Here is a 27,953-nt window from a genome sequence, read left to right on the forward strand (position 1 = left end):
GTGAACAAAGTACAGCCATTCCTATGGCTTTATTTTTACATATTCATTCTTGTCTTTCAACAGGCCACATTTTTAGGATGCTTATTCATATGATCAGAGCCAGGAAGATTTTATTAATTGGCAAGCTTAAAGGTTACAGTATCCTTGCTATCGCAGAAGAATTGCCAGATGATGGCAAGATCTTTGCATGTGCTGAAGCGCCGTATCTCGGAGTGAACAGCCAAGAAGCATTTGATTACTCCTCAGATGGCAAAAAGATAAGCATGCGAGTGGGACCAATTGCAGACACTTTGGAGGTAAAATCAGTTGGAAGGGGAGTTTGGGAGCTTTTGTACAGAGCAGATTAAAGAGTTCCAGGCAGGTCCTGTCTCTTGCACACAAGTGAACATGGTCTTGCATTATAGTTATTTCTTATTCATGACAAGGTATGATGGTACAGCTTTCACACAAGGTAGTTTTTTTTTTCCTTTTTCACCATTAAAATACTGTAGCTTTTTGCTCAGAGGAATCAAAAGCTTAAAATATGGGTTGATAGGCTTTAATGGCAGAGGTTTACCTTACGTTCATGGGCTTTGTTTCAGGGTCTCTAATTCTAAGTATAACAAGCTGGAAGAGTGTATCTGTGCCCTGCTGAGCCAGCTCTTGAGGACAGCTTTCTCCCATTGTTCACAAGAATGAGGAAAGTCCCAAAGAAGTTTGTAATTCAACCACAACCTCTCATTTTCCCCCACTGAAAACATTGCGGGCAATTAGACCCCAAGCTTCTCACTTCCAGAGCAATGTGAGAAGCTTCAGACAAGGAAATGTGTTAGCTCTATTCGTTTCATTCTCACTACTGACTTTGTTCCAGGAAAGAGAAAAGCTTATGATTTCATGCAGCTAGAGGAGTCTCATGTTTAATTCCAGTTTACGGATCTCCATGAAGTTGCTGGAGGTCCAGCACACTAACAGGTGATGCCCGTGCCACATCCATTACATAAATAGCCTTTCTATTATTAATGCAAACCAATTTGATCTGATTCCATTTTCAATCTGGATGTGTCAGTGTGAGCTTGATTGTAATTTTATTTGCATTAACAATTACCATATTTATTTCTAAAATGAAATGGCCAGGAGCTTTCTGACCTCTGGCTCTCATGACCTCCAAGTCTGATAAGAAAGCAACAGAGAGCTTTGCCAAGTATCTGGATAAACGAAACGTTACAGATCACCTGCAATGTGCAGCAGTTAAAATCCCAGCTCCCTGCAGTGAGTGTGAAATTAATTGAATTGCTGTTGCTCTCTAGTGCCCATTCTGTGCAACTGACTTACTGTGACTGAATTAAAATATCTAGAGGCAGGCAGAGTACATGCTGCGTAGAGATTAAAAAAGGGAGCAAAGACATGAAAATTAAATCCTTAAAACAGAATGTTGCAATTGATTTTTATATCCTCCACTTGCAACGTAAAGGCACATCCTGACCCCAGTTCTGCAGGTACTCAGGACTTCAAATAGCTCTTGGAGCTGGCAGGAGCAGAGATGCTTGTGTTTGGCAGAAGAGATCCTAGCTCTGGGGACCCCTCTCTATGCAGGGTTTTTTCAGTGGACTCAAAACTGCTATTGCTCAACCTGGCAGATATATTGTCATTGGTATCTGGGTAATCAGGATTGTCCTACAGGTCTTAATCCACAATGGTCCTAGCCCACAATGGCTGTACATGATGAAGCAATGCTTCTGGTGGCCTCTCTGATGCCTTTGCATTTTGGGCTCATTGAAGTTTGCCCACCTGGAGTGGGGCAGCTGTTTGTGAAACACACCCCTGGATGCATGAAAGAGGCTCAGGCTGTGAACAGCGTGCTGTGTTTTCCCTCCTAGAGAAGGCCAGTTTAGGCTGGAGACCATGCTGGCTTCCTCCACTGCCACATGGGCATGCTGAAAGGATGAAGCAGTCACAGGTGGGATATGGGCCAGGGATGGCACAGCTTCATGGGGGAGGTAGAGAACAACAGTGTTTCTGTCCCACATCATCTGCAGGAAGGCTGGTCTAGAGCAGAGTGGGCTAACAGATGTTGAAAAGGCTGGTGAGATTCAGGAAAGCTGGAACAAGGTCCAGCAAGGATTGTCTTTGTTGTCTATGGTGTCTGCAGCCTTAGGTTTCATCCTTGTCCCTTTGGAGAAATGAGAGGGCAGAGATGGTTATCAGCCACCTCTTTGGAGGTGTCTGCTGCAGCTTTCTTGCTGTGGTGACTCTGGCTGCGTTTTCCTTCCAAGCCAAGTGCAGCAGGGCAGGATTTCTACTTACCTGTTGCAGCTCAGATATTTGCAGCACTGCAAGCTCCTGGGCGCAGTGGATTTGCCTCACTGCACTGGCTCCTTCAAAGCACAAAAGTGTCATATGATACATAGATAACCCTACCTGGCAGGGAAGTCCTTTTCTGCTGCATGAAGCTATGATTCAGAAAGTCCACACTGCCAGAAGGTGTATGATATACTCTTGCCTCTGGTGTGAAACTAGTCCATCCAAGAGTTACATCCTAATCCCAGGTAAAGGATACCATCTGATGCTGTGTCCACATCCACATCCCTCACTGATGTCCTTCACAAGGAAAGCTGCCAGATATTACAGTGGTTGCCACAAGGATGATGCATTTGTGCCAGCACACCTCAGACAGTGGGGCAATTGTGGCACCCACATGGCTCTGGCTTTTCCACCTATAACAGTGGCTCATCAGGGCTGTGAGCAATTGGACAGCTATGCAAACACAGCACAGCAGTCCATAGCAGCACTTTGGCCAGGCTTCCTGAAGCCTCTTGCTGCTCCTTTGCTTTATCACAAGAGTCGGTGAGGTTGGCCAGGTTCTGTCTCTTGTCCCAGATCAGAACCAGCTGCAAAACATCTGGGATTTTGAGCTGTGAAAGGATCCTAAATAGCAGACAGGAGCTGTAGAGCTCTGGTGCACAAGTGGAGGTGCATTTTGGTACCTGATGGCAATATGGAAAAGAACCCATGCATGAAGGACACACACTGCCAAGCTAAGTCAGGTCCCCACCAAAGCATGTAGCTCACAGACGCCATGGCACAAGCCCCAGTGCCAAGTGACCCCTGTAATTTTTGCATAATATTTTAAAATTTAATTTGAATTGAGGTTGAGTATTTCCCTGCATCAGTCTTTAGTACAGGTGCTTTCAGTGGGAATTGGCTACCTCTTCAATGTGTGCTGGGCCAGCGTTTAAAAACATGTCCCAACAAGCTCCTTAAACCTAAACTCTGCTGTGCTGTGCCTGAATAATATGCCTTGCCACACATCAGCTGTGAGCAAGAGGCCTGATCCTGCACAAAGAGGTTGCTTTAATTCCCAGCGGGCTTTTGGTTGAACAATGAATGCAGGATTGAATCCAGAGGGAATGCAAACTACCAGGAAATTATTCCCATCCATGATTTTGATCCTTCCGTTTTAAAACCGAAAATGCAAGGTGAAAAATAACACCATGTTTATAGCAGATTCTGCTGATTGCAGGGCATTGTGTAAGCATGTCAGGGCTTTCGTTTTCCTTTTTTCCCCTCCTTTTACCAGACAGAATAGGTGAAGAGGTTGAGCTGCAGATCTCATTTCTCCTGTTTTGCTGCTTGTGAAGTCTGCCAACAGAATCCACCTTGACAAAGTCAAGGACTCTGCGTTTAATGTTGAACTGAGTGAATAAATTATGCATGAAATTGTGTCGGAGTCTCTAGTGTGCTCTAGAATTGCTCCTTTTGATATGAAAGGTTAATTCAGAAAGGAGTCCAAAATAGCTGGAAATTGTGGGGATAAGTGGATAGTATTCACTGTTGTGAGCTGTTATTACTAGAAATTGCATTCCCTCTCTAGCTTCCCTAGAGATTAAGCTTTGCCGGTGAATATAAACTGTACTCAATAGAATAGCATTTAGGAGTAACAAGAGTGTATGTCCACATACAGTAAAATATTCTAATGGTGTTTTAAAAGGAAGCTGTACTTTTTCATGTATTCTGTGTACCCTAAGGATGGATTGCTATTACATTTAGGTCAAGAACAAGGCATAGGAAAGGTAATAAGTTTTGAGTACATCTTTATTACAAATATGCTGACTGTATGATCCATATCAAAGGCACGGGACAGTCATTTTTTTCAGATTGAGTTTGTATGTGCCTTATGAGAGAGTGTTGTCTCTGATCAGGACTCCAATCAGGTTTTCTCTGAGCTTTGGCAGAAGATTCATTCATGTTTTTATTTGGGATGTCCTCTCCCTGATCTTTCCTGTATCCATCAACAGTGTTGCTGTGCCCTTCCTCACGCTCGCTTTTGGTTTATCTCTTCAATGGAATGCAGTGATAACGTTTTGGGTTTGGCTTTTTTTTTAATCCAAAAGGAAGTTACTGACTTGCTGTAAGTAAAAGCATTAATTTTAGCCAAGTTTGCTCTGAATTAAGACACTTCTTGTTGCCATCTGTTACCATCTATGATGCCTCTGTAGCAAGGAGCAGGGACTGCACTGTAACCATTCAGGAAATTAGTTTCAGCAGGATATCTCAGATTATTTCCTTCTGTATCTCAGCTTTCCTCACAGTTGGAGACGTTTGGGCTCTGCCTCTCTCCTAGCAGATGACAAAGGCATCTCCGACGTTCTGTGAGGTCTGAGGCAGGTCCTGACCCAGTCTGCTCTGGAAGGACAAGGGTTGTCAATCCCTCTTCTTAAACCCAGAGGGACAGAAGTGTGTTCTCCTCTTCATCACTGCGCTGATAGTTCCACTGCTTAGCTTTGGGATCAGAGCTACCAGTAAAGCAGCTTTTTTCCCCTCCTGGTTGTCTTAGTTCAGCAGTGGGTGTTAGCAGTGAAGAAACCCTCTCCACTGTGGTACCCTGGCCATGGTGCCCACCCGCTCCTGTGGCTGTTATCCTCTTGTGTAGAGGCTGCTTTAAAGGCACAGCTGGTTCAAAGAAATTAATGGATTCCCTGTATAGTCCTGAAGCTGTTTCCAGCTAAATATGGAGAACCCAACAGCAATCTTGAAGCTGTGGAAACAAGAAGCCCAAGTGATGGCAAGGTCCCAGTACAAACTGCGGTGCAGTGATACAGGTGTTTCCACAGAGGTGTCTAGTACTAGGTGTGTGGAAGAAATGAAAGGTTACCTCATGGCTGACTGTTCAGGACTTGAACTGACAAAATAGAAATGCCTTCTAATCAGTGGCCTTGCATACCCAGGCAGCGCAAGGATGAGACAGGCGTGTGCTGGATACATACACAACACAAGCACCCTCCTGGGATGAAAGCTGCAAAGTTAAAAGGTGGTTTATCTGTATCAGAAGTTAGATAAGAAGGAGATAAGCTATCAGCAGGTAGACAGTACAGAAGGAAGGCTGAAATGAGAAGTCCAGCTAATAGCCAAGAGCTGCACAACTCCATATGGACCTAATGAAGTCAGTGCATAAAAGTGAGATTCTTTTTCATTAGGGAGCCATACCATGCAGCAGTCGTAACATATGTTCAGAGATGGCCACATCTGCTTCTGAATGTCTGCCCCCCACCTCCTCTGCCTGGGAAGGTTACAAGTCAGAAAGTAGTGATAAGTCATGATAATTACTTGACTTTTGCTTTGGCTCTTCTCTCTGGGGAATGAGGCCTCTAATCTCTCTTCCTGATGAACTCCTCCCAGCTTTTATCTTCTGACCCTTCCTGAAGTTTCTACATTGAACAGACTGGCTCAGTTGCACCCTGATGTAAGATGCTCTTCCACAGTAGCAAAAATGTTCCTGCTGCTTTCCCCCAGAACAGATCAAGAGGGAACCAGGGCAAAATCTTCTTATTGGTTATGAAATGAAAAGATGAATTGTAGGAAACCAGATGTCCCAGTTTCTGCTACGTTCACTGTAAATGAGCGTGTATTTGGCCTGGTCTTTCATTATAGTGTAGTATCCAAAGGTGTCCTAAATATGGATTTATGAATGCTTTTGGCAGAACTTCTGTGTTATCAAGCATCTGCAGCAAAGTGTGACTTACTCGTCAAGCCTGTCCAGGCTCTCAAGGAGGGTTAATTTCTTAACCACTAGCAAGCTCACAGTGAAACCAGTTTGCACAGTGGAGTAATTCAGAGCTTCAGTGATCCACTTCCCACTATTTCCTAGTCTGATTGACACACTCCCTGCTTCAGAAAGGCTCCTGAAATCTCTGTTTGGGAGCTATCAAACTCGCTCTTGAAAACAAATTAGTTTTTCACATTCTGTTGCCATTTGTTATTGATGCTTTAACGTCTCGGGGGATCGCTCATCACTCATTGGGAGCAATGTCTCCAAACACAAAAGGGAAATCTGGACGCAAGAAGTACTGTTAAAAGTTGTGGTAGAAACAGTGAGTTCTGGAAAACATAATTGTTTCTCTTTTCACTTGAAATGCCAAGACTTGAAAGCATTTCTGCTTGCCGAGATAGGTGGAGGAGCCGTTGTTTCTTTGCAACGCACACAGATGCAGTTAAATAGTCCCAGATGGAATCTGAAATATTCCATAGCAGCCTCTTGGGCAGCGAGTGCATTAACTGCCACAGGAGAAGGCTGTAAAGGCTCCCATCTGGTCATCCATCAACACTTTTATACATTATCATCAGCAGCCTGCTTGGAGGGAAGGTGTGCCACATTTCTGAAAATCCAATTAGATGATAGCAGCCAGTTCTCTTTTATCCTCTCTGTTGCTGAGCCATCCAAAGCATTTTTTTAGATTAAAGAAACATCATTTTCCTTCACAGGAGCTGTGCTGCTTTATCTCTATCATGACCTGTTCTTTTATGTGCTTTATAATTCTATTATTAATTGGGATTTCAACCATTTTCCTGCTACTGAAGTGGGACTCGCTAGTTTGCAATTCCCAGGATCAGCCTTATGCCTCTTTATCCCAGACTGATATAATTGCCACTCTTCAATTTGTTGATAGCTACTCTTCTGAGAAGAGATAACTTATTGCAGCACCTCAGCTGCAGGGTTTGATGCCAGTCCTCTCCGTTACCCTGATGGATCTATTCACTTTGACTGTAAATATGCAGGTGTTTCTGCTGTGACTTTCAACGCCACAAGCTGGGATGAACCGTCCTCTTTTGTATCCTGATTTTCTTTGAGAGGTTCAGAGTTTGGGTCATCCGCATTTCTGAAAAGTTGTTTGCAAAGCATGGAAAATTCCAGAAGTAATTCTAGCAATTTTACCTTAAAATAAGTGGGTTCCCTCTGATCTGGGCTTTATACAAAGGACATTATAATGGAAAGACTTAAAATTTTCAAGTAAATAATGAGTGTTTTCTCCAACATAATTTTTTCCAGGCATTCCATGCTGAGGATGAGGACTTTGATTTAGTCTTTATTGATGCTGATCAAAGGAACGCTGTTAGCTACTACAGCTTTGTCATGGATAACCACTTGCTGAGAATGGATGCAGTGATCTGTGTAGAGAATACACTCATGAAAGGACAAGTCTACCTGGAGAACGTATCTGATGAAAATGTACTAGCTGTCAGAAAATTAAACACAGCGATTAATTCAGATCCGCGTGTTGAACAGGTTAGTGCAATGCAATTGGTTAAGGTGCCTGTGGTACTGTATCTATGGATTTTGCAAAGTACTCTTTAAAATGTTTCTTTTGTTGGTGCCATTATCCAGAAGACCTAAACTGAACTCAAATTTTATTATCATTCACCTCACTTGAGCTCTGAGTATGAGTTTCTGTATTCAGAAATGGCCCCTACTTTCTGTCTGCATCATACAATGTATGAAAGGCAAGATAAAAGTGGAGCACTTAAGAGTGAATAATCAGCTCTCCAGTACAACCAAGGAACTGCTGCTCTGCTTTAAGCGCTCTGGAGGCTGTAGGGCATCATGAACACAACAGGAGCCAACAAAGTCCCACTCCAGCAGGAGAAAAAATAAAGAAGTAATAGGATGCATAAACAGTATTTTGTGGTTTGAGAGGCAAAAGTAGACACATATCCTCCAAGGCTTTAAAAGCAGGGTTGAATGATGCTACCCCAGGGCAGAAGCTATCAGCCTGCAAAGCTTGTTTATATGCCATAGCTACACCAGTGTGGCAGAGGGGCTGCTGCAGCTGGGGGAAGCCACAGAGGATGGCTGGATCTCTGCCTCCTTTTCTACACTATGAGGCTGGTCCCATGGTGGGAGAATTGAGGTCTTCTACCTCCCTAGGAAAGATTAACAACAGTTTTCCATGCCCTGAATCTTACTGTTAGCTATTCAATGCAGGTAAATCATGTGGGGTCTCACATCTAATGTTTGATATTGGTGTTCAATCTCCAACACAGTACAACTTTCACTGAAGTGTGTTCATGGTACCAGAGAAGCTAGGTGGCAAACCTACTGGTGCTCGTCTATGGGTGCAGGACAGATGTTCTAGCAAATGTTGAAGAACACCAAGTGTTGGTGATTATGGTTTGCTGAGCTGCAAGCGTAAGACTGGAATATCCTCATGACAGCATTAACCAGGCTGTGGAAACCCAGAAATCGCCATAGCTGACACTGATTTAGAAAACAGAGAGACTAAATTGCATTTTTTTTTCTTGCTGGCATTTGTGGAAGCTGTGAGTTTGGAAGAGGAATGTGAGCGAATACAAATGCCTGGCATATTTATGTTGGAAGGAATTTCAGTTAAAGCATAGGAGTAGGAGAAAAGCTACTGTGGCCTAAGGAAGGAAGGACTATCCTTCATATCAGTGGGATTTGGGTGATAGAAAGCCAAGTGCAAAGCATTTGAGAACTGTGTGTGTGTATGTGTTCCATTTGCAGGTAATTTTACCAGTGCAGAGTGGACTGAGCATCATTCGAAGGAGCCCTGTGCCTCCAGATGCAGTGATTGAATCCAAGGTGTGTATTTCCTTTCTGTGAGAACTTCTGAGGAAAGCTGATGGCAATGACAAAATGATTTGTAGGGGTTTGGTGTCAAGAGCCCAGACTCATTTACTGTTGTGCCATGGTGCTGTGCAGCATGGGTTTACCAGCTCAGAGCTTGGCAAATACTAGCCTCGCTAGTCCAAGGTTACACTAAGGCTATTAAATGCTGATCCTTACAAAGATTTTGGCTCAGCTATGCTGGCAAGCTGCTCACTGGGTATCCATGCCCAGTACCTCCAGTCCTTCCTGTACAGGGGAGTGTGGGTGTATGGAGCTAGGGGCCAGCCATAATGAACTCATGCAATAGAGCTGAAGCAGCTCTATTTCTGCCTAAAAGCAGCACATGATGCCCTCCTATGGTCTGTGAACTGCATATTTACATGGCATTAGATTTTGTTTGTCCTGTGGAAAAGATGGTGCTTTTATCTTTCTCCATTTTATATAGTGGACATCATTCAGCTATAATGAAATTCCCATCTGGAGTCATAATGGCCTATCTCAGTAAACCCAGGCCCAAACATCCTGATTGTTTTGCAGTTCCTGAGTGCTCCCAAAGCTACACCCACTGGTAATTCCTGGCATTTCAAACTCAGTATTTTAAACATCTTGTATTTTCCATTTTGATTCCAGTCAGGGGGAAATGATGCATGGCAGCTGATCAGATGACAGCTTGGTTTGAGTTATTGGCTGATATCTTTATTTGCGCATCAGCCTTGTGAAGATATTTTGATTGCACTCCACTTGAGCCAAATCTTGCCTTTAGAAATGTGTTCTTAGCCTCCGTGCCTTCCTGGATCCAGCTGAGCCTCAGGGCAGGATAAAATAACTGGGGGTAAAATAACTGTCATTTAATTAATTAGTCATGTTCTAAGACTTTGTACCTGACCTATCTCCTGTGGGAAGCTGAATCAGGAAACACCATACCCTCCCCTTGTGTATGGCGAATGATAGGTGCATCTCCCCAAAGCACGCCCTTCTGTTGCATTGCCTTGCACATTAGAGCTCCTGATGAGACTCGTATCTGGAGGGGTAAAGGTGCTTTTTGGCTTGAATTAGTCATACTGTTTGTATTAAATAGTGGCACAACAAGACATGGATCCCTGTTTATGCTCCCACCTCATTCTCACAGGCAGAGTCCTTTATAGCTATCTCTTACTGACCTTTCCACCTTACTGTGTGATGTCTATATGTTTTTGTTTTAGAAAGAAGTCGTGAGGGATGATGTCTTCTGGGGTTATAACAGGCACCGCATCCTGGACCGGCTGCGTTTGGATGGCAAAGTGGCCTATGTCACAGGCGGAGGGCAGGGAATTGGAAGAGCCTTTGCTCATGCACTGGGGGAAGCTGGAGCTAAAGTGGCTGTTGTGGATCTGGTCCTTGCAAAGGCAAAAGCAGTGGCGTGTGAGCTCAGCCTCAAAGGTAAGCATGGGACTGACCTGCAGGTCCTTCTGTATGGTCACTAAGCTGTATGTCAGCATTGTCTCAGCAGTCATAGATACCACATCGTCTGTGAGTTACTTATCAATGTCAATTCAACCAGAGAGGCAAAACCAAAATTCCTTGCCAAGAATGCCCAAAGGAAACAGAGCAGTGAAACATGACTGACAGGGACAAAGAAGGGCCACCTCTTGCCAAAGAGATCTGTATAACCTGCCTTGAATAAACATGGTGTTCCTCAGAGTAAACCATGCAGCAGCCAAGGCACCCCAATCTTCCCTAAGGATGTGTCAGACATGGCCTATGAGCTCATTAGCATATACCCCTTCACTGGCACCTCTTCAATGCCTAATGTCTGGACCAAAAACTAAAACAAGTTAGAGCCTTTATCAGCCTAAACCTCTCATTGTGCCCTCATATTGAAGCAAAGCCTCTTTTGAAACCCTCAGCTATAGTTCTTTCAAGCATGCATACAAGGTCAGATATAGGAACAAAATACTAATAGACATAATAACTAAAATCACCCCAAAGAGGTAAAATCTCTACAAGCCACTTCTATTTTAGCAGTAAAACCAGAAAATGTAACATAAAAACTGAATTTCCCCCCGGAGTCATGCTAAATGCAGTTGTAAAGGGGAAAAAGAAAACTGGAAATATAATTTTAATGAGGAAAGAAAGGAAGTGTCTCCCATTTTATAATTCCTTTTGTGAGATCACAACCGAGCCTTCTTCAAAGATCAGTACTTCATTTCCTCTAAGGATAGATCTTTACCCAGGAAATTTTCACATTCCTATTTGAATAAAGTCACTGGTATTTGTTTCCACTCTGACTTCAGAAAGGGATTGGGCCATTGTGAACCATATTCTCCAGCAAAACCGTCACTTGCAGATAAATTTCTATCCCCTGTCTCAAACAACATCCTGAGGAAGGGTTGAGGAATTGTTCAGTTCTGGTTTTGATACCATCTTTAGCTTCCCCAGAGAACATCTTAAACAAAAAGTCTCAGTCTGTATGATCCCAGCTTTAGTAAGCAGAGACACTTTGCACTGAGTATTAGCGTTAAAGCATTGGTTTTATTGGTTAAAGCTTTCATTGCTGGTCTGATCCCAAATAACAACCTAGAGCAGAGTATGTCCAGCTCCTATTACAGATTCTTGAGTCATCCAGTCCCTCCTTCCCTGAAGCTTTTCATTTTCTTATGCACTGAAGCCATATGGTCTTGGCACAAAGTAGCTGTGCCCTACAAGTTAACTTGCCTTTTGGACATTTTTTCTCAGTGAGATCTTGCATATCAAGTAGGGCTATTCAGATAGAAATAGGCTACTTGATAGAGCCATGAGACTGTGGATGCCAACAGCCTATTTGAAAACTAACTTAAGCTATCTCCAGGGCATTTTCAGTAGAAGTTTGATCATCCATCTTTCAATGGCTGCCCTACATCTCTGCTCCTTTACTGGTGGGCTGCAAGCCCAGAGGAGGTGGGGGAGTGATACGAAGTGCAGTCAGAGAGGTCACGAGGCATAGCAAATATTATTGCAGTCTAAAGTAAAGAAAATCTCACTTCTCAGTCTTTTCACATCTTTATCCTTTGAGGTCAAATACTCTCTATCAACTTCAGCAGTGCAGCTGGTCAGGGCACAGCTATTCCATCTCATGATGGTTTTTGAGGTTTCAAATTTATTGTCGTTCCTTGTTGGAACAAAACCCAAACTTTGTAATGCTTTTGTGAAAGGGAATTATATCCAAATGCCTGGTTTTGGACAGGATCTGAAAAGGTCAGGTTTTCAATCTCTTTCTCTCCAAAGGTAACTACAGAGTCTAGCCCAGATCTCAGAAGCTTTCCCTTGAAAACTTTTGTTGAAATCATTATGTTTCCATGAAACATTTGGCTTCAAAGAAATAACACACTCTGTTGGAAATAAATTTTGACAAAAAGGTTCAACTAGCCTTACTCTCAAAATATTCACATGAGTAAATTGAAGCAATCATAATATTGATACATATTTTTCCTGCTATAATACACACAAAGGAGCTGTGATTCTCCCTTCCCCCCACCTTGGTCATGGATCTCTAACTCAAAGTTGGAAACACAGTGCCCCAAGTCATAGAATCATAGAATAGTTAGGGCTGGAAAGGACCTGAAGATCATCTAGTTCCAACCCCCCTGACATGGGCAGGGACACCTCACACTAAACCATGTCACCCAAGACTTTGTCCAACCTGGCCTTGAACACCACCAGGGATGGAGCATTCACAACTTCCCTGGGCAACCCATTCCACCCTCACAGTAAAGAAAGTTATTCCCATAATGATGCTTTTCCAAAACATTTTGCTCAGCTTGCTTAAACCCTCTTTGCTGCTTATACCAAGGAGCCCTTTACTGCTTTTTAGGATGGTGCCGTCATTTCACGATGAGTTTTAAACATCAGAACTGCTGTGATCTCAGTTTCTGCTTTGTTAGACAGCTCGGGTGTATGTCCCTTGGCTACTGGGGTCTTTGTTTTTAGATCCTGCGTGAATACCTTTTCAGCAGTTGCTAATGGATCCTGACAGAAGAACCAAAAATGATGAAACGTAACCAAAAAATCCTAAGGGTTACCTTCCACTACATACGCCCCTCTCTTCAGGGGGAATCACTGCCTGTACCTTAAGGGAAGAATTAGTCTGAAGGGATTTTTAAAATGTGCATTTTCACCGTAAACTATGCAAATGCCTTCCACACAATGTCACTTCTGATCTTCTTGTCTATATGCGATGTATTACTTCCACTTATACTGAGAGACCAGAGATGAAGCCTGAGGCAGGGGGCTGTGTACATGTCCCCTGAAGAAGGGCACCTCAGGCAGATTCAGCACATTGATGTCTCTCCAGCACGGAGCCACTAGGCTCCTCTCCTGCCCCTCTCATCACAAAACTAAACTGTGTACTGAAGAGATGCACTGACACCATCATGCATGTAACTGTGCGGCCATGTGCTGGGTTTCTTACTTCTGGTCAGGACTACAGATTTTTAAGCTATTTTTCCATAGTTTATCTATTATTTTTAACAGATGATTTTGAGGGGACAGTAGAGAGACAGAAAGTGGGTTTTCCCCCCTCTCTCAGAGTGCAACTGAATTGATTAAGGTCAAGTGTGGGACTCTTGTTTGAAGTGAGCGTGCCTTCACTGCTTCTTCATTAGACGCTCACGCGTGGCACCTTCTGTCTTGTTTTTATGAACTATCATATAAGATGAAGCCATAAATGGGGTGAAAGTTGGAGGGCAGGTGAAGAGCCTCATTCTGTTACCATTAGTAACATGCTTGCGCCCATTTTGTCTGTAAATCGAACATGAAAGATTGCAACAGCTCCCTGTACATTCTGTATGTGTCCTGATAACAATTAGGAGGAGCAATGGGAGCTGTCTGGCTATTCTTATTCTTTCAGAATATTTAGCATAAAGCCTACTATAAAATAACAGGTCTTGTTTTGTAGCAGAAGATGCATTCATTTTTGCAAGTGGCTGTGTTATGGGTCTGCCTTTTTCTCTGCCTTGGACCATAGCTGAAGACCAGAGGGGACATTAGGTCCCATGGCCTAGCATGAGGAGCATCGCAGACCAGCATCATTTCAGGGCCATTTCAGGGCGAGCTCTCTGGCAAGCTTCTGGAGGCACTGGAGATCAAGAGGAGCTTTTCCATACAAAAGCCTCTTTCTTGTTGTTTTCTTCAAACATCACTGAGCAGTTATTGCTTTGCTTTGCTTTCATGGAAGCCTCCATCTCAAAGTTTAATTCTGGGGGAGTCTTCTTTTCTCCTAGGATAAATTTAAGGCTTCTTTTAAATTTTTTTTATTAGAATGATCTAAAAGAGGGACCGGTGGGTAACAAAATTTTCTGTTTCAACAGAAGTAGAAAAGTCTTCTGTAACAGCTGTAACTTCCCCCTCTGCACTTTCCGCTTGCACACTGCTGATCTACGGTCCATCCCTGGTGGCTATCTCCCTCCTTGTGAGTGAAGGCCCACTTCATCACAGCCTTGCTTAACTCTCAGGATGGGTATAATCCCATTGGCAAAAGGTGCTTATTTTGTCTAATAATAATAGCATTTAAAGCTGATTTTGATAAGTTAAATTACACTATTTACAGATCAGCACTAGTGCAAAAGTCAATGCCTGGAGTTTTCTAGGAAAAAAAAACATGTTTCAAAACCAGTAGATGTCTTAATTTCTGAATGTTTTTGTTATTAGTGATGATTAGTTAGTGTGATTTGCAATAAACAAGGCCAGACACCATGACTACTGTACCTGTGAACCTGCACGTATGCCCAGTTAGCTCCCTCCTAAAAATGGTTTGGTTTTGTCTGAGGCTCCCAGCTGTGTCTGGATGCTGTAGTTCAACCAGAGAGGACTCTCTGGACAAATAAGCTTGATTTTTGCAGCATCCTGGGGGGAACTGGCATAAAAAAACATCTAAATTTGAGCAAATTAAAGAGTCCTTGGCTTTCTCTGGCTGCCGAGTGGCTAACATCCAGTCCTGAGTGAGCTCTGTGGAGCTGCTCAGGGATGAGGAAGCTGCAGTTGAGGGTTTGGACAGAAGATGGTGCAGTGTTCAAAGCTTCGTTTTGGTGGAGTGGCACACTCGGCTCCCACACCTGAGTTTTGTGTTGGCCTCCAACAAGCAAACCTCGCACCAGTGAACGACTTTGTAATGGCAGCATTCAAAATAACAAATGCACATTTTGCTATAATTTGTGGAGCAATAAGTTAATGGGGCATATAAATAATACATATAGGAATGAATAAATAATCATAAACCAGAATACTTTTCTTTCTCTATGAATTCCTGTGCTGTTCATCCCTCTTATATTAACACAGGGATTAAAAGCATTGCCATTGCAGCAGATGTAAGCAAACCCGAGGATGTGCAGAGGATTGTGGATATGATTGTAGCTCGCTGGGGCACAGTTCACATTGCATGCAACAATGCAGGAATCAATATGAACTCGGCAAGTGAAGATACTTCCCTAGAAGAATGGGACAAAACTTTTAATGTTAATTTACGAGGATTGTTTTTGTGCTGCCAAGTAAGTGTGAGATGCTGTACTGGTTTGTTTTACAAATAGGTGATCAGTTCATAAGCATTTACTTTACCAATAGTTAATAACGCTTTATTACTAATAATCACAATAAAATCAGTCCTAGATTTGGTAGAGTTAGAGGGATTTGTTTTATAGCAGTTGCAGATTTTGGTCAATGTTTTCAAAAGCAGTTGGTACTCACTGGCTGCCCAAGGCCAAGCATTTAAGAATGGCCAGGTTTTTTGGAGGGTGGTTATTTGCCACATCCTGAAAACCAAACAGCTTTTGGGGGCCATTCCCAACATTAGTGATTACTTTGAAAAAATACTGTCCACAGTGAAGAGGGTCTGAAATGGCAATGGGATTTTTCCTGCATCAGCCATTTTTATACCAAGTTTTTATATCAAGTGCTTCAAAGAAACGTGTTAGCACATAAACTCTTCTGAAAAGTGAAGACTAATTTATTATCATGTCATTATTAGCACAATCACAGAAAGGGTCACTGGTCTTTCCTTTAATTTCTGTCACAGGCTGCAGGCCGCATTATGCTGAATCAAGGATATGGGAAGATAATTAACACAGCATCTATGGCAAGTTTAATAGGTGAGTGATGAGAGCTAACAGTTGTGCTTCAGAATCCATATTTTAATTACTACCGATGCTATTTGAATCAATTAAACCTGTATTGGGAAGGAGTAAATCACTGACACTTTGTATTAGAGGAAATGTACTACAAAATTTTTATTGATATCATTTTTCAACATTTGCCTGTCCTCTATGTTTTAGAGCACTTATTACTTTTTATAGAAGAGGTGGAGTCACCTTCCCTGATTCCGAGGCACTGATGGCACAGGAGAGGTGCTGGTGCACTCCCCAGTGATTTTAGGCAGATGCGGTTGAGTGTGGGAAGCTGTACCCCTGTCATGTTTACAAGCCACCCAAAAGCTTTTTCCACTGGTTTTCTCCCCAGTACCCCGGGGTTTTATTTCATTATCCTTGCCAACAGGTGTCTCCACCAACGCTGCTGAATCAGCAGCATCGTCAAAAGCGCCAATAAACCATTGTAACATATGGAATGAAATCCCTACTGCTGAGCTAATCTGGAAGGCAGTTACATGCTGGTGAATTGAAGCCCATGTAACAAAAATTGATCAATTACACAAATTAAGCATAGCCCTTTAGGAATTTATTTTATTGGTCTGGACATCTGTTGCAGTATTGTCCAAATCCAAAAATCAAATGGTGCCTTGGGTTGCCAAGTTAGGCAAGAGAATCTAGTAGCTATAAAAGTACAACCGAAAACCCCTGTATTAATATCATGTCCATCTGCTGAATGTTATATAAATATGCAGTCTTTTTATTTTCCTTCAGAATAACATTTATTTTTACTGTGCCCAGTTTGACATTCTGTGACATTCTGCTCCGTTTATTGCACAGTAACTTTCAATGCTTCTTCAAAACTACATGTATAATGTTGTTGTTAATCTTTTCTTCTTTTTTTCAACTGCCTTTATCAGCCATTTTACTTACACTTAAACACAGGCACCATCCCTCTGCCCCAGCTTTGTGGAGTTACAAAGTCTCCCAAAGAGAAGCAGTTTAGAAAAGAATTTAGAGCTTTACATTTCAAATGCCCCAGACCTTTCATGCTCTGCTCTGTACAGTGAAATTCTAGTCTGGGCTAGGGCTGTGACTGTCCACATCATTGCCACAAAGCAAAAGTTACTGGGAGGTATTGCACCCTATAGAAAGTCACAAAGCTCTGGAAACTGGCACCGGCTGGGGTCTGCTGGTTTGGCACACAGCTCTCACACTCCCTCTTGCAACCCAGAATTGCACTCTGCGGCTTAAAGGAGAGGCATTCCCCTATTTCTTCATCAGGCCCTGGCACAGCTCTGCTGAGCCAGCAGGCGATGCCATTTCACCACAGCATCCATCCCAGCCCCAGCTGCACCTCCTTTTGCTGGCACGCCAAGACCACCGAGACCCCCATGGGGTCATGTTTGAGGCAGTATTAGTCCTAGAGCAGGAAGGAAAGCTGGAAAGCAGCCCTGAGAGCAGTCTGGAAGGGTCAATGCAAGATGTGTTTAAATGTCACTGAAAGTTAATGCATGTTAGGCCAGGAGTTAAGAGATGAAGAGATGTGTTTACCTTCTGAACCTGTTTGAATCTTGGCATTGAAAAAATCTAGTAGTTATAAAACTACGACTGAAAACCACGATGTTCATATCATGTCCATCTGCTGAATGTTAAATAAATATGTTGGTTGGTTGGTTATTTAAGTATGTTGGCCAACTGGCATAGTATAAAATGTTTCTAGAAATAGTTAGGGGATATTTTTTTTGTTGTTGTTGTAGGTTGAGTCCTTCCTCAGAGATACAGGAAAATGAGGAGACACTTAGCAGGATAGGGAGGGTTTTGTTTGTGATTCTTTTTCCCAGATACACTGCTCAGAATCAGTTTTAATTAACTGAAGATGAGCCGCATACATTTTGCGTATGTGCATTTTGATTCTGGTATTTCACTGGAGTTATTCCAGACGTATGCTTCAGCAGCGGAGACGAGGCTGCTGCGGCTCTGCGGTTTGCGCAGGTGTAACTCGGATCTGTAATCTTTACAGTGCATATCTTTAGTGGTAAGTGATCTGGTCTTCACTGTCTCGGTGCACCTCCCATTAACATTACATGCCTGCTTCAAGGTCAGGCTAGAAGCCTTATGCGCTAAAGAACGTTGCAAAAACATAGTGTCAGGTTGTTGTGGTTTAACCTGTCAGGTGGCTAAACACCACGAAGCCGTTCGCTTGCTGCCCCCAGAGGGATAAGGGAGAGAATGGGAAAACAGTCAAAACTTATGGGTTGAGATAAAGGCTGTTTACTAGGACAGAAAAAGAAGGGGGAAATAATAATAAGAATGGTTAAAGAATATACAAAACAAGTGATGCACCATGCGGTTGCTTATCACCTGCTGACCGATGCCCAGCCTGTCCCTAAGGCAGTGGTCAACCCCTCACAGCCAGTTCCCCCCAGTTTAATTGTTCATTATGACATCATATGTTATGGAATATCCCTTGGATCAGCTGTCCCCTTTGTGTCCCTTCCCAGCTTATTGTGCTACTCGCAGTCTCCTGGCTTGCATGAAAAGCTGGAAAGTCCTTGACTTTGTGTAAGCACTGCTCAGGAACAACTAAAACCATCAGTGTGCTATCAACATGACTCTCATCCTAAATCCAAAACCAGCTACTAGGAATAAAATTAAGTCTGTCCCAGCCAAAACCAGGATACAGGTGTTTAAAATGTAACATACCTGTTGTTGGCAGCATTTTTATCTGCTTTCCTCCTGTCTTTGTCTGAAACAGGAGTGTCCTCACTTCCCAGAAGCCTTTCAAATTCAGATTGTTTTGGTGGTACTGCTGAAAGGCCCTGTTTTGTATGAGTTTAAGGGAATGCAGATTTCTTCTTCTGTCTGTAAGAGACCACCTTAGGTAAGGGAAGAGAAGGTGGAGTGGGGGCTCAGCCTCAGAAAACCCACCCATGCGTGTCAGACCTTTGCAGCACCCGTTGGCTTCTTGAGCTCTTCCAATTGAGAGGGTCTAAGTATCTCAGGAGGGGGAAATTCTACCATCATCTGCATTACTTTCCTTAGATATTCTTCTGAAGACAAAAGGACTTACATAGAGAGACTCTTGAAAACCCAGTCTCAGCACCCACCCCTAACTGGAAAGCTGATTCTGATAGCTTGCAGCAACTTGCTGTTCTCACCACCATGCTCTAGAGGTGCAGAGCCTGTGCCAAAACTCTTATCCTCTTAGCAAATGGCAAATGATTTATCACAGGCAGACATGTTTAGAAAGTTTAGCAAAGAACTGCTTTTGGGAGGTTACAAGGTTAACTACCAAAGTTGTATGTAACTTGGAGCTGATGCATGGCAATTAATCAAGAAATGATGTTCCACATCTATTTGATAGCACACACAGTGCACTGCGTTGAGGGGCAACCGGCACATGCAGAGGGCAAAGTGGTTCTGCTGGTTGAAATGGGAACTATTTTATATTGCACAAGAAATGAGTGCAAAATAAGTACTGTAGAGGGGGGACATGGTATGAAATGCTCTCTGTAGCCTCCATATTCTGAGCAAACCTTCTGCCCATGCAGTAAAAAGAAACACTGAGTTGCTTCCATCATGTGTGTGATATAAATCTATTCACAAACATTTATGTTCCAGGTGAAACTCCTTATTCACAGGCTCAGTAATTTGCAGCAGGGCTTTTGGCTATTTCGGAGTTTGGATTAACTCAATTTGTTATCATCTTCTTTTCACCCTTTATATTGACATACTCAAAACCAATAGTCAATAAAAGCGGTAGTGGATGTGTTGGTATACCATGGATGGTAGTGATCTAGAGCTGACGCACCAGCTTAACTTAATAAATTAAGACCAATTTAATGCCATCTACTGATGCTGCTTACGTGCTTCTATCAAAATGCACTGGGGTTTGCCTGCTTACCTTACACAAAGGCAACGATTCACTTTCTTCCTGGGTTCAGCATTACCTAACCCTGCAGACTACAATTGCTTGTCTTTGTGATTACTGATATTTAGCACTGATTTTCCCCACTCTTCCTTCACAAAAGAGTCAGTGGTGCTCAGTACCGACACAGCACTAATTATGGATCAGTGCTTTGCACTGGATTTGTTTAATGATGTCCTAATGGCAGCCAGAAAAGTCCAAGGAGAGATACTTTGTGGGTGTAAATCCCAGCAGCCCAACCAGCCCGACTCCTGTGGGTTTAAAGCACTTTACACCCCCTGGGGATTTGTCCTTAAGTAGCTTTCCCGGGAACACTGCAAGTGTGAGAGCTGGTGGAGGGGCAGAGCCACCTGAGCACGCAGCACTAACAAGCTTGAACATTGTAATTAGCAAGCCGATCATTTTCCCTCTCTGACTGACATGTGACATCTCTGAAACACTTTCAAAAGCCTCACATTTTGAAAGTGGTGGGTGTTCTGCATTTTTGGGGCGCACCTGCGCTCACATCCACACAAACACTGATTAGATAATGTGATGTGTTTGCTTCAGACGATGGATAGGATAAAAATTATGGAGAATAATTTGTTCCAAAAAGCTTTATATAATATTCTATAATATGTTATATAAAATCTATTATGCACTTACATCATACCATTATGCTACATTATACTTCATTAGTATTAAAGTGTACAAGCATTTCATATATAAATACATATATGTGTATAATATATGAATGTGCATGTGTGTATATGATTATTTACTTTGCTTGGGAATAGTCAAATACTGCAGATGTATTTTTAATACATTGAGTTTGGCTTTGCCCAAACATGGTACCTATCAAATTTCTTATTTTATTTCTTTCCTTCTTTTTCATATTTTTTTTCCCAGTAGCCCAGCTGCTGAGGCAAAAGTGTTAGATGGCAAAATACAGATTTAGAGTTTTCTGTTGTGGGTGGCTAAATTCTTGCTGCTCCCTGCCTAGTATCAGGGAAAATGGTTCATCTCAATGCAGGGACTTGCCCATGTTAATACCTCAGCTATCTGAATTTGTGCAGAATAAATCATTTTCTATTTCTGAATCCCTTCTAGTCCCGCACCCACAGAAGCAGGTGGCATACAACACCTCAAAAGCCGGGGTCGTAAAATTAACACAGACATTAGGAGCCGAGTGGATTGACAGAGGAGTAAAAGTGAACTGCATTTCCCCGTAAGTAAAATGTAGTCTCATTTTGAAAGTACAAAGAGAATGAAATGCTCTAAAACGCTCAAACGAACAGTATCTCAGCAAATAAAGTTTCTAATTAGCAGGTGGATTGCATCCCTTTTTATGTTGTCTTTTCTTTAACAAAGGTTTAAATACTTATAACCAAGCCTGCTCTGTTGCTGTGTATACTCAGGGATTTAAGAAGAGGTTTTAGCATTTGATAATAGGTTTTCCAATGATGTGAAGGGTAGTTTTTAGCATTTCTCTTCCAGATGAAATATTTCCTTAGTCTGTCCAAGCCTTCTGCGGTTAAAGAAAAGGCTTTTGACACTTAATAGACAATACTTCTTTCCCCTTTTTACTTGAGACAAATATATAGGCACTTTAAAAGCCACATTGTACTGCTGTAATTGAGCTACTGTTCAGCTTTGACAATCACAGGAGGCCAGGTGTAATTTTGTAAATATATATATCTTTATTACAAATTACATTTTCCTTATTTTTAGATGTTTAAAGCTGTATGTTTTATTTTATGGCATTTATTCACAAAGAAAAGTTTTTGTACCACATCATACACTTTTTCACTCCCTGTGTCTCACTCACACACCCAACACAGTCATTGTATAAAACAATTAACAGTGCATGGTAGTGCTAAGCAGAAACCCAAGTGGATAGTGTTAATTGGAAGTGGTCAGATACTGTAGACCATTGAAGTCAATCAAAGTAAATAAGAAGTGCATGATTTTAACCCAGGAGTTAAACTGTAATAATGAAGATATAATGTACATCAAATTAGGAAAAACAAATGACATATTTTAATTCACAAAGTGGAGTAAAAAAATTATCAGAGCTCAATGGCAAATGCCTCTGTTTTTACTGTCGGTCTGCTCTCCACTTACTTGTGCTAGTTGTCTTCCTTATGATTATTTATTACTAATTATATCAGGGACTCCAGCCATCGCTCTATGTGATCCACAGATTCTTTAAACAGCATCTTCGTATGGGATTTTCCCCATGTGAATGCTAGCAAGACTGCAATAGTATTCCCACAACTAGTGCCAGTGAATTTACACTGGCTTTTGGGAGCCAGGGGAGATGAAGGGAATTAAGGAAGCTCAGCAGGACCTGGCAGGAATTGTGTCTGAAAACACACAGGTAATCCGTACCAACAGAGGTGAGATAGTAGTACCACGTTCACAGCAATCACAGATGAGAGGGGTCTTAGATGAGGAATTACCCATTTCTAGGGGGCTTACATGAATTTAAAAAATATCCATTGAATGATAAAAACTCATTGTTTTGTGTAAGTTGGGAGCATATATCTGAAGAAGTTATGTTTCTGGAGGCATTTGTCAGAGCATGGAGAAAAAAATTGTCACGCTTATCTATTTCTGCTTTTCATGCCAAAAAGGGGTTGCATTTTGATCATCCCTACTGCAGCTCTGAGCTCAAAGTCCTATAACATGAAGAGGGGGCTCTTTGTGCAGGAATAGGCAGAAAGGGAGCACAGAGGACTAATGTTTTGCTGTCTTTCAGGTTCTTGGTTCTATACCAGGCAGTTCCCCCTTATGCAGCTAGAACCAGGACTGAGAAGCTCCAGGAGCCAGGCAGAGTTTTCCCCTCATCAGTTCAAAGAACTGGCTGAGCCCCTCATATTGGGGCCACCAACAGAACTCTGGGTAGCACTCAGAGGAATTAGCCTTCATATAGCTCAGATCCCTTCCCAATATAAGCAAAGGCTACATGTGATTGAGAGTGAATAAATCCTCACCCTTACTTCTGCTATATGAGATGTGAACCTGCTTTGCAGTGCAGATTTAGACCCATTCCCAGAACCACAAACCCCACTGGTCTCATTGTGTTTCTTGACATGACTCACCAAGGCACAGCGGCATTTTTTACCAGGCAGTAGCCTCAGTGCCATCAGAGTACTATGCAGGGTTGAAAAATGTCCCAAATGCACAAGTCTTTCTGACCATGGATGTCCAACCTGGCATGTAGTTGTCTTAAGAGGAGGGGATTTTGAGGAGCTCAGAAGTAGATACAGAATCGTAGAATAGTTAGGGTTGGAAAGGACCTTAAGATCATTTAGTTCCTATTGCTCTGCCATGGGCAGGGACACCTCACACTAAACCATGTCACCCAAGGCTTTGTCCAAAGGACATGATGGTAACCAAGATAGATAATCTCTGAATAAGTAAAACTGTAAGTGTGTCCTTAAGTACTTTCCCCCTCCTACTCATGGTTGCATTAATGCTGTCAGGCACTGTCAGCGTACCTCTGTAACTCCAAACGCTCCAGTCTGGTCTTAAATATTATTTCACCATGCAAACCTTCTGGCCTTTTTTCCTCTTCCTATCTGGTCACTTTTTATCAAGTTAATTTCTTAATGAGTGCATAAAACTTATGCAGAGCAATGCATAAAAATTATCAATGCATAAAATGTTACTACAGAGTCCTTAGGATAATTTACTGCATTTATAAAATTGAAGATTCAGGTTTCTCTTGCTGGCCAGGCAAGCCTCATGCCCATGGGAAGGAGGTGGCCAAGACTCCCTGGGTGCTTTGGCTGGCTTAACCCCTTGCTCTGTGCAAAGGGAAGCATCTCTGGGTATTGTGGAAGCTATGCTCAGCCCTTCAGCCACCATCAAGTGCAATTGCCTTACAGCCTGCTGCATAGCTGAGGCTGTGCAAACTTAAGAAGGTGCTGGAGTCTTCCTGAAAGAGATCTGGGGGTCGGGATGAAGGGGGGACCTGGGTGTGAATAGGGACATTTATACAGCACTGACAGGCGGCTGATGCCTGGCTGCCTATTTTGTGTTTTAGCCCCTTTGCTGATCCCTGGGCGCGATGGAGCAGGAGACATTTGAGAATCTCTGGTTTGTGGCACACACAACATTGGAACACTTAATTTTTGCAGCCATTGCACTGATGTAGTGTCCATATTGGGGGCTAATTGCATCTCCCTACTTGATTTGCAAGGCATAAAGTGCCATATTGGCATATTGACCTTTGGAATGGGCAGCTGGAAGTTGATCTTCAGCTCAACCTAGTGCCACAGATAGGCCAGTTTGTTGGAGACCCAGTGAAACTCAGCAGCCCCAGTGCCTGAACCATGTTCCCCACTGGTGGGCTGTAGGGATTTGAGTTTGGTCTGCGATGGGCAGAGGCTTTGGCCCCTGCATGCCCACCTTGCTCTCCTGGGACAGTGCAGAGGCAGCTGTGCAGTGCTGTACCAGGCTTTTAGCATGGTGGGTATGAGGAGTAAGAAAGCAGGTACTGCAAGCTCACCACAGGTTTTGGGTGTACCCCATCATGGGGGAAAGTGAGGTGGAGATGGCAGGAGAAGCAGCACCCCAGCATCACCTGAATGCATCCCAATTAAGCAGCATTGCTATCCCCATTAAGCAGCAGTCATTGCTGGTAAGTATCTTTGGACTTAAATCTTAATTCCTTGGGAGATGTCCCAATTAAGTGGATCTCGTGATTAAACATTTCCTGATTAAGTGGAGTGTACTTAACTCATTCAAATTAATAACTCATCTGAAAGAAATCAAGTTACACACAGATGGAATCTTTTTTTTTTGCTCTCATGTGGGGATTGAGCACACGTAACAATTCCAGTTAAGTATCTGGTAAGTGATATTTTTCCAAATGTGTCTCTTGAAGTGGAAATGTTTTAGGCAATTGTTTTTTTCCTGTTGGGTTTTGTTGGGTTTTTTTCCCCCTAATGTCTCAAATTGTCCTGTGTATCAATAATGAAATATTGATGCTCATATCTAACATTAAGAAACCAGCAGTTTGATATTACATTGACATGCAACAGAAAGTACTGATAGGCTCAGCACTGCATACAAGATGAGGTAGGGAATTAATGCATTGGCAGTTGTCTTTGCTGGAACTGGTTAGAAGCCAACTAAAATCTGCCTAAAAGGGTTCGACAACATTAAATTGCCCAACTTGGCACCAAAGCTTTCCCAGAAGATGTGTAGTATCAATGACATGCCTAATATTTATAGTGCCATCAGTATGTGTGTTTGCAACTTTTAAGTTTTGCGCTATATTCCTTTCTCATTTATATAGCAAAAAATTCATAATTAAGTTTTGTTACACATCTAAATTTTTGCTACTTGCAGTGAACCTGAGGGAAGGTCCAGCGAGAGGCACAGCGCTGTGATTTGCAGGTTACAGTGATCAGACCAAAGATTGTTTTTCTGAACAGCTTGAAAAATGTCCTCTTTTTAGCAAAATCTGTTGTGCTGGAGAACTATGTGTTGTGTTCCCTAATCTGCATTCCCTTGGGGTTAAAACATATATGTAAATTAACAAAAAACCCAACAAAATCATATGGATCTTATTCTGGTCTCTGATAGTGGAAAGCCACAATGATTATGTTGATGGCTTTGTGAGCACTGTGAGAGGCACGTAAGGGAAAGGAGCCCAATATATTTCACATCTGCTGCTCAAAGCACGTTTCTCTCTGAAGAAAACCAGTTCTTGAGGAGTTTGGGAGAATAAGGGGGGAGGGTGGGGGACTGTGCTTGGGGGAAATAAGTAAACCGTCTGCAGTCCTATACTGGAATGTATTTGATTTTATTACGTTGCCAGAGTTGCATCGCTTGGTTTCTGAACCGCTCTGGTGTTTATTGGTGATTACAATAAAAAATAAAGCTGATATTTAAATCCTGCCCGATTAGTGAAAACAGAAATGTTTGGGGGAAAGTCTGAATTAGTTCCACTTCGTAACTGAGTAAATAGCAGTTTTCAACCTTCACTTGAAACAAAAGGTAAATCTCATACCCAGAATCCAGTGTGTCTCAAGAAATTATTTCCTTGGAAGTATAAATTGGGATGCCGATGAAGTTTCAGAACAAAACGGGCATTTTTATACTTTGTTCATTTCATATTTATCACTAGCTTGTTTGCTAATTTTCATTTGCAAGAGGCAATTCTTCCAGCTAACTGGCTGCCTCAATGGGCCACTGATTTCTTTGAAGTGACAGTCTGTAAATATGCATAAAAAAGAGATGCAATTAGCGTGTGTGTGGTTCAGTGCAGCCTGATTTCATTGGCAAGTTTACCCACAGTGTTGATAAGCTACATTATCTAGAAAATTGGCCGCTGAAAAACAGCACCTCTGATTGCCAGCAAAGGTTCCAGATAACAGGGTGCTGAAGAGAAATATAATTGAGGTTGGAATATGTTAACAAGGTGTCACATGCTCCTTAGAAGCGCTAATTTATCAGCATGTTGGAATTTTTATTAACATTTGGAATGCATTTCTACCCACACTAATGAAAGTGGAATTGGCAGTTCAGGTTTTAGTTATTGTCATTTCTGAGAAGTTAAATTGTAATTTCTCGTTAGACACAGTTATGTAAATATATTTGTTCAGGGGCTGAAAAAATTATACATTTTGCAAAATACAAATATGTTGTTAAGGAGGAGTATGACAAATCAGTCGCAGTTAAAGTCATAAAAGCCAGGCAAATGTTCGCCCTGCATTGTGCTTTCTGGAGCATCACTCATTTTTAGGGGACCGGAAGAAAATGAACTTAGCAGAGGTTTAATAAATGGTGTAGTTACTTGTTACTGTGAAAGAGGCAAGGCAGGTAAATGAGGTGGGATTTGTCGGGGTGTTGGTTTAAAAGGAATTGTGCTGGGTGTGCTGTGCTTCTCTTCGTCTCTTTTTCTGTGTGGAAAGGCTCTGATGCCCGGAAGGGCGCTGGCTTTTGTTTCCTCCTTTTTTTTGGCATATGGAAAGTCAGGCTGTTTTCTGTTTCTGGGCTGTACACAAACACGCTGTGTGACATTATGCTGAAAAGCAGTGAGAAGAGATATCAGTAGAAGGATGACAGTTCCCAAGAGACATGACAGACCAGGTTCAAGGTGCTTTTGGTTCCAATGTTGTGCTTGTTCTCTATGAAAAAATTAAACTGGTGATTAGAATCAGTAACCTAAAAGCAAGGGGGTACTGCTCTTAGCTAAGAAGATAGTATGTGTTTAAAGAAAACCTCTAAGCCTGCCCATTGGCAGCAAACAACATATGGAAAGAAGTTTAGATTGTGACTTCCAGCAAAGGCAGAGCAGGTCTGACTTGTGTATTCCCTCTGTGCCATTCCACAGTTTTTCTTCTGAATTAACATCTTGAACATCTATAAATGCTGCCTTTTCTTCTGGCCCAAACCTGATCCTAAACTATCAGTGTGTGTGCTCGTTGCAGGGGCATCGTTGACACACCGCTCATCCACTCCAAGGACCTGCAGCCACTGGTGCAGGGCTGGCTATCGGACATCCCTGCTGGTAGGCTGGCGCAGGCCACCGACCTGCAGGCTGCTGTCGTCTATTTGGCCTCCGAAGCCTCCGACTATATGACAGGCCATAATCTGGTCATTGAGGGTGGCCAGAGCCTGTGGTGAGGGGTGTTCTCCAGCCTCCCCTCTCAGGGATATAGGTTACTTTGGAATGTGCTTGTTAGAATTTAGCCAAGTCCTAGTTTTGGCTTGAGCTAGTTGCTAGTTAATATGATATAATTGTTTTCTTCTTTCAGGTGTTGCTTTGGAGACTTATATAATGAAAAAAAGAAAGAAAAAGAAAAAAAAGGAAAGAAAAGCAATCTTTCATTTTCAACATTTTCATATTTTTCACTATGCATTCAGATTTCTGTTAAATTAGTATTTAATGATATAAAGGCACATTTACTGCAGCGAGATTTGGCTATTATTTAGTTTAACAGGGGGTATTTTTATAGCAATCAGTATTAGCTGGTCTGTGCAGTATATTGTTCTTAGGCGATTTCTTTGTATTTGAGTTGTTCCAGTGACATCTGTGAGTGGTGAAAAACAG

The 27,953-nt window shown here is 42.3% G+C and overlaps 1 protein-coding gene across 1 annotated transcript; it reads left to right on the forward strand.

Moving 5' to 3' along the window:
• Positions 1 to 68: 68 nt before the first annotated feature.
• Positions 69 to 27,937, forward strand: LOC101868426 (D-threitol dehydrogenase-like). Its single transcript, XM_031049263.2, has 8 exons — positions 69 to 296; positions 7,304 to 7,540; positions 8,777 to 8,854; positions 10,084 to 10,300; positions 15,173 to 15,381; positions 15,906 to 15,978; positions 20,993 to 21,110; positions 27,331 to 27,937. The coding sequence occupies exons 1-8, from the start codon at positions 78 to 80 to the stop codon at positions 27,524 to 27,526; spliced, it is 1,347 nt and encodes a 448-aa protein (XP_030905123.2). The 5' UTR covers positions 69 to 77; the 3' UTR covers positions 27,527 to 27,937.
• Positions 27,938 to 27,953: the final 16 nt, after the last annotated feature.

This window comes from Melopsittacus undulatus, chromosome 9 (assembly GCF_012275295.1).
Source record: "Melopsittacus undulatus isolate bMelUnd1 chromosome 9, bMelUnd1.mat.Z, whole genome shotgun sequence".
Classification (NCBI taxonomy): domain Eukaryota; kingdom Metazoa; phylum Chordata; class Aves; order Psittaciformes; family Psittaculidae; genus Melopsittacus; species Melopsittacus undulatus.

Excerpts from the sequence above, each read along its gene's own strand:
- LOC101868426 (XM_031049263.2), top strand. The coding sequence starts at position 78 with ATGCTTATTCATATGATCAGAGCCAGGAAGATTTTATTAATTGGCAAG. Across the intron at positions 297-7,303 it reads CAATTGCAGACACTTTGGAG|GCATTCCATGCTGAGGATGA; the intron begins GTAAAATCAGTT and ends AATTTTTTCCAG. Across the intron at positions 15,979-20,992 it reads ATCTATGGCAAGTTTAATAG|TCCCGCACCCACAGAAGCAG; the intron begins GTGAGTGATGAG and ends AATCCCTTCTAG.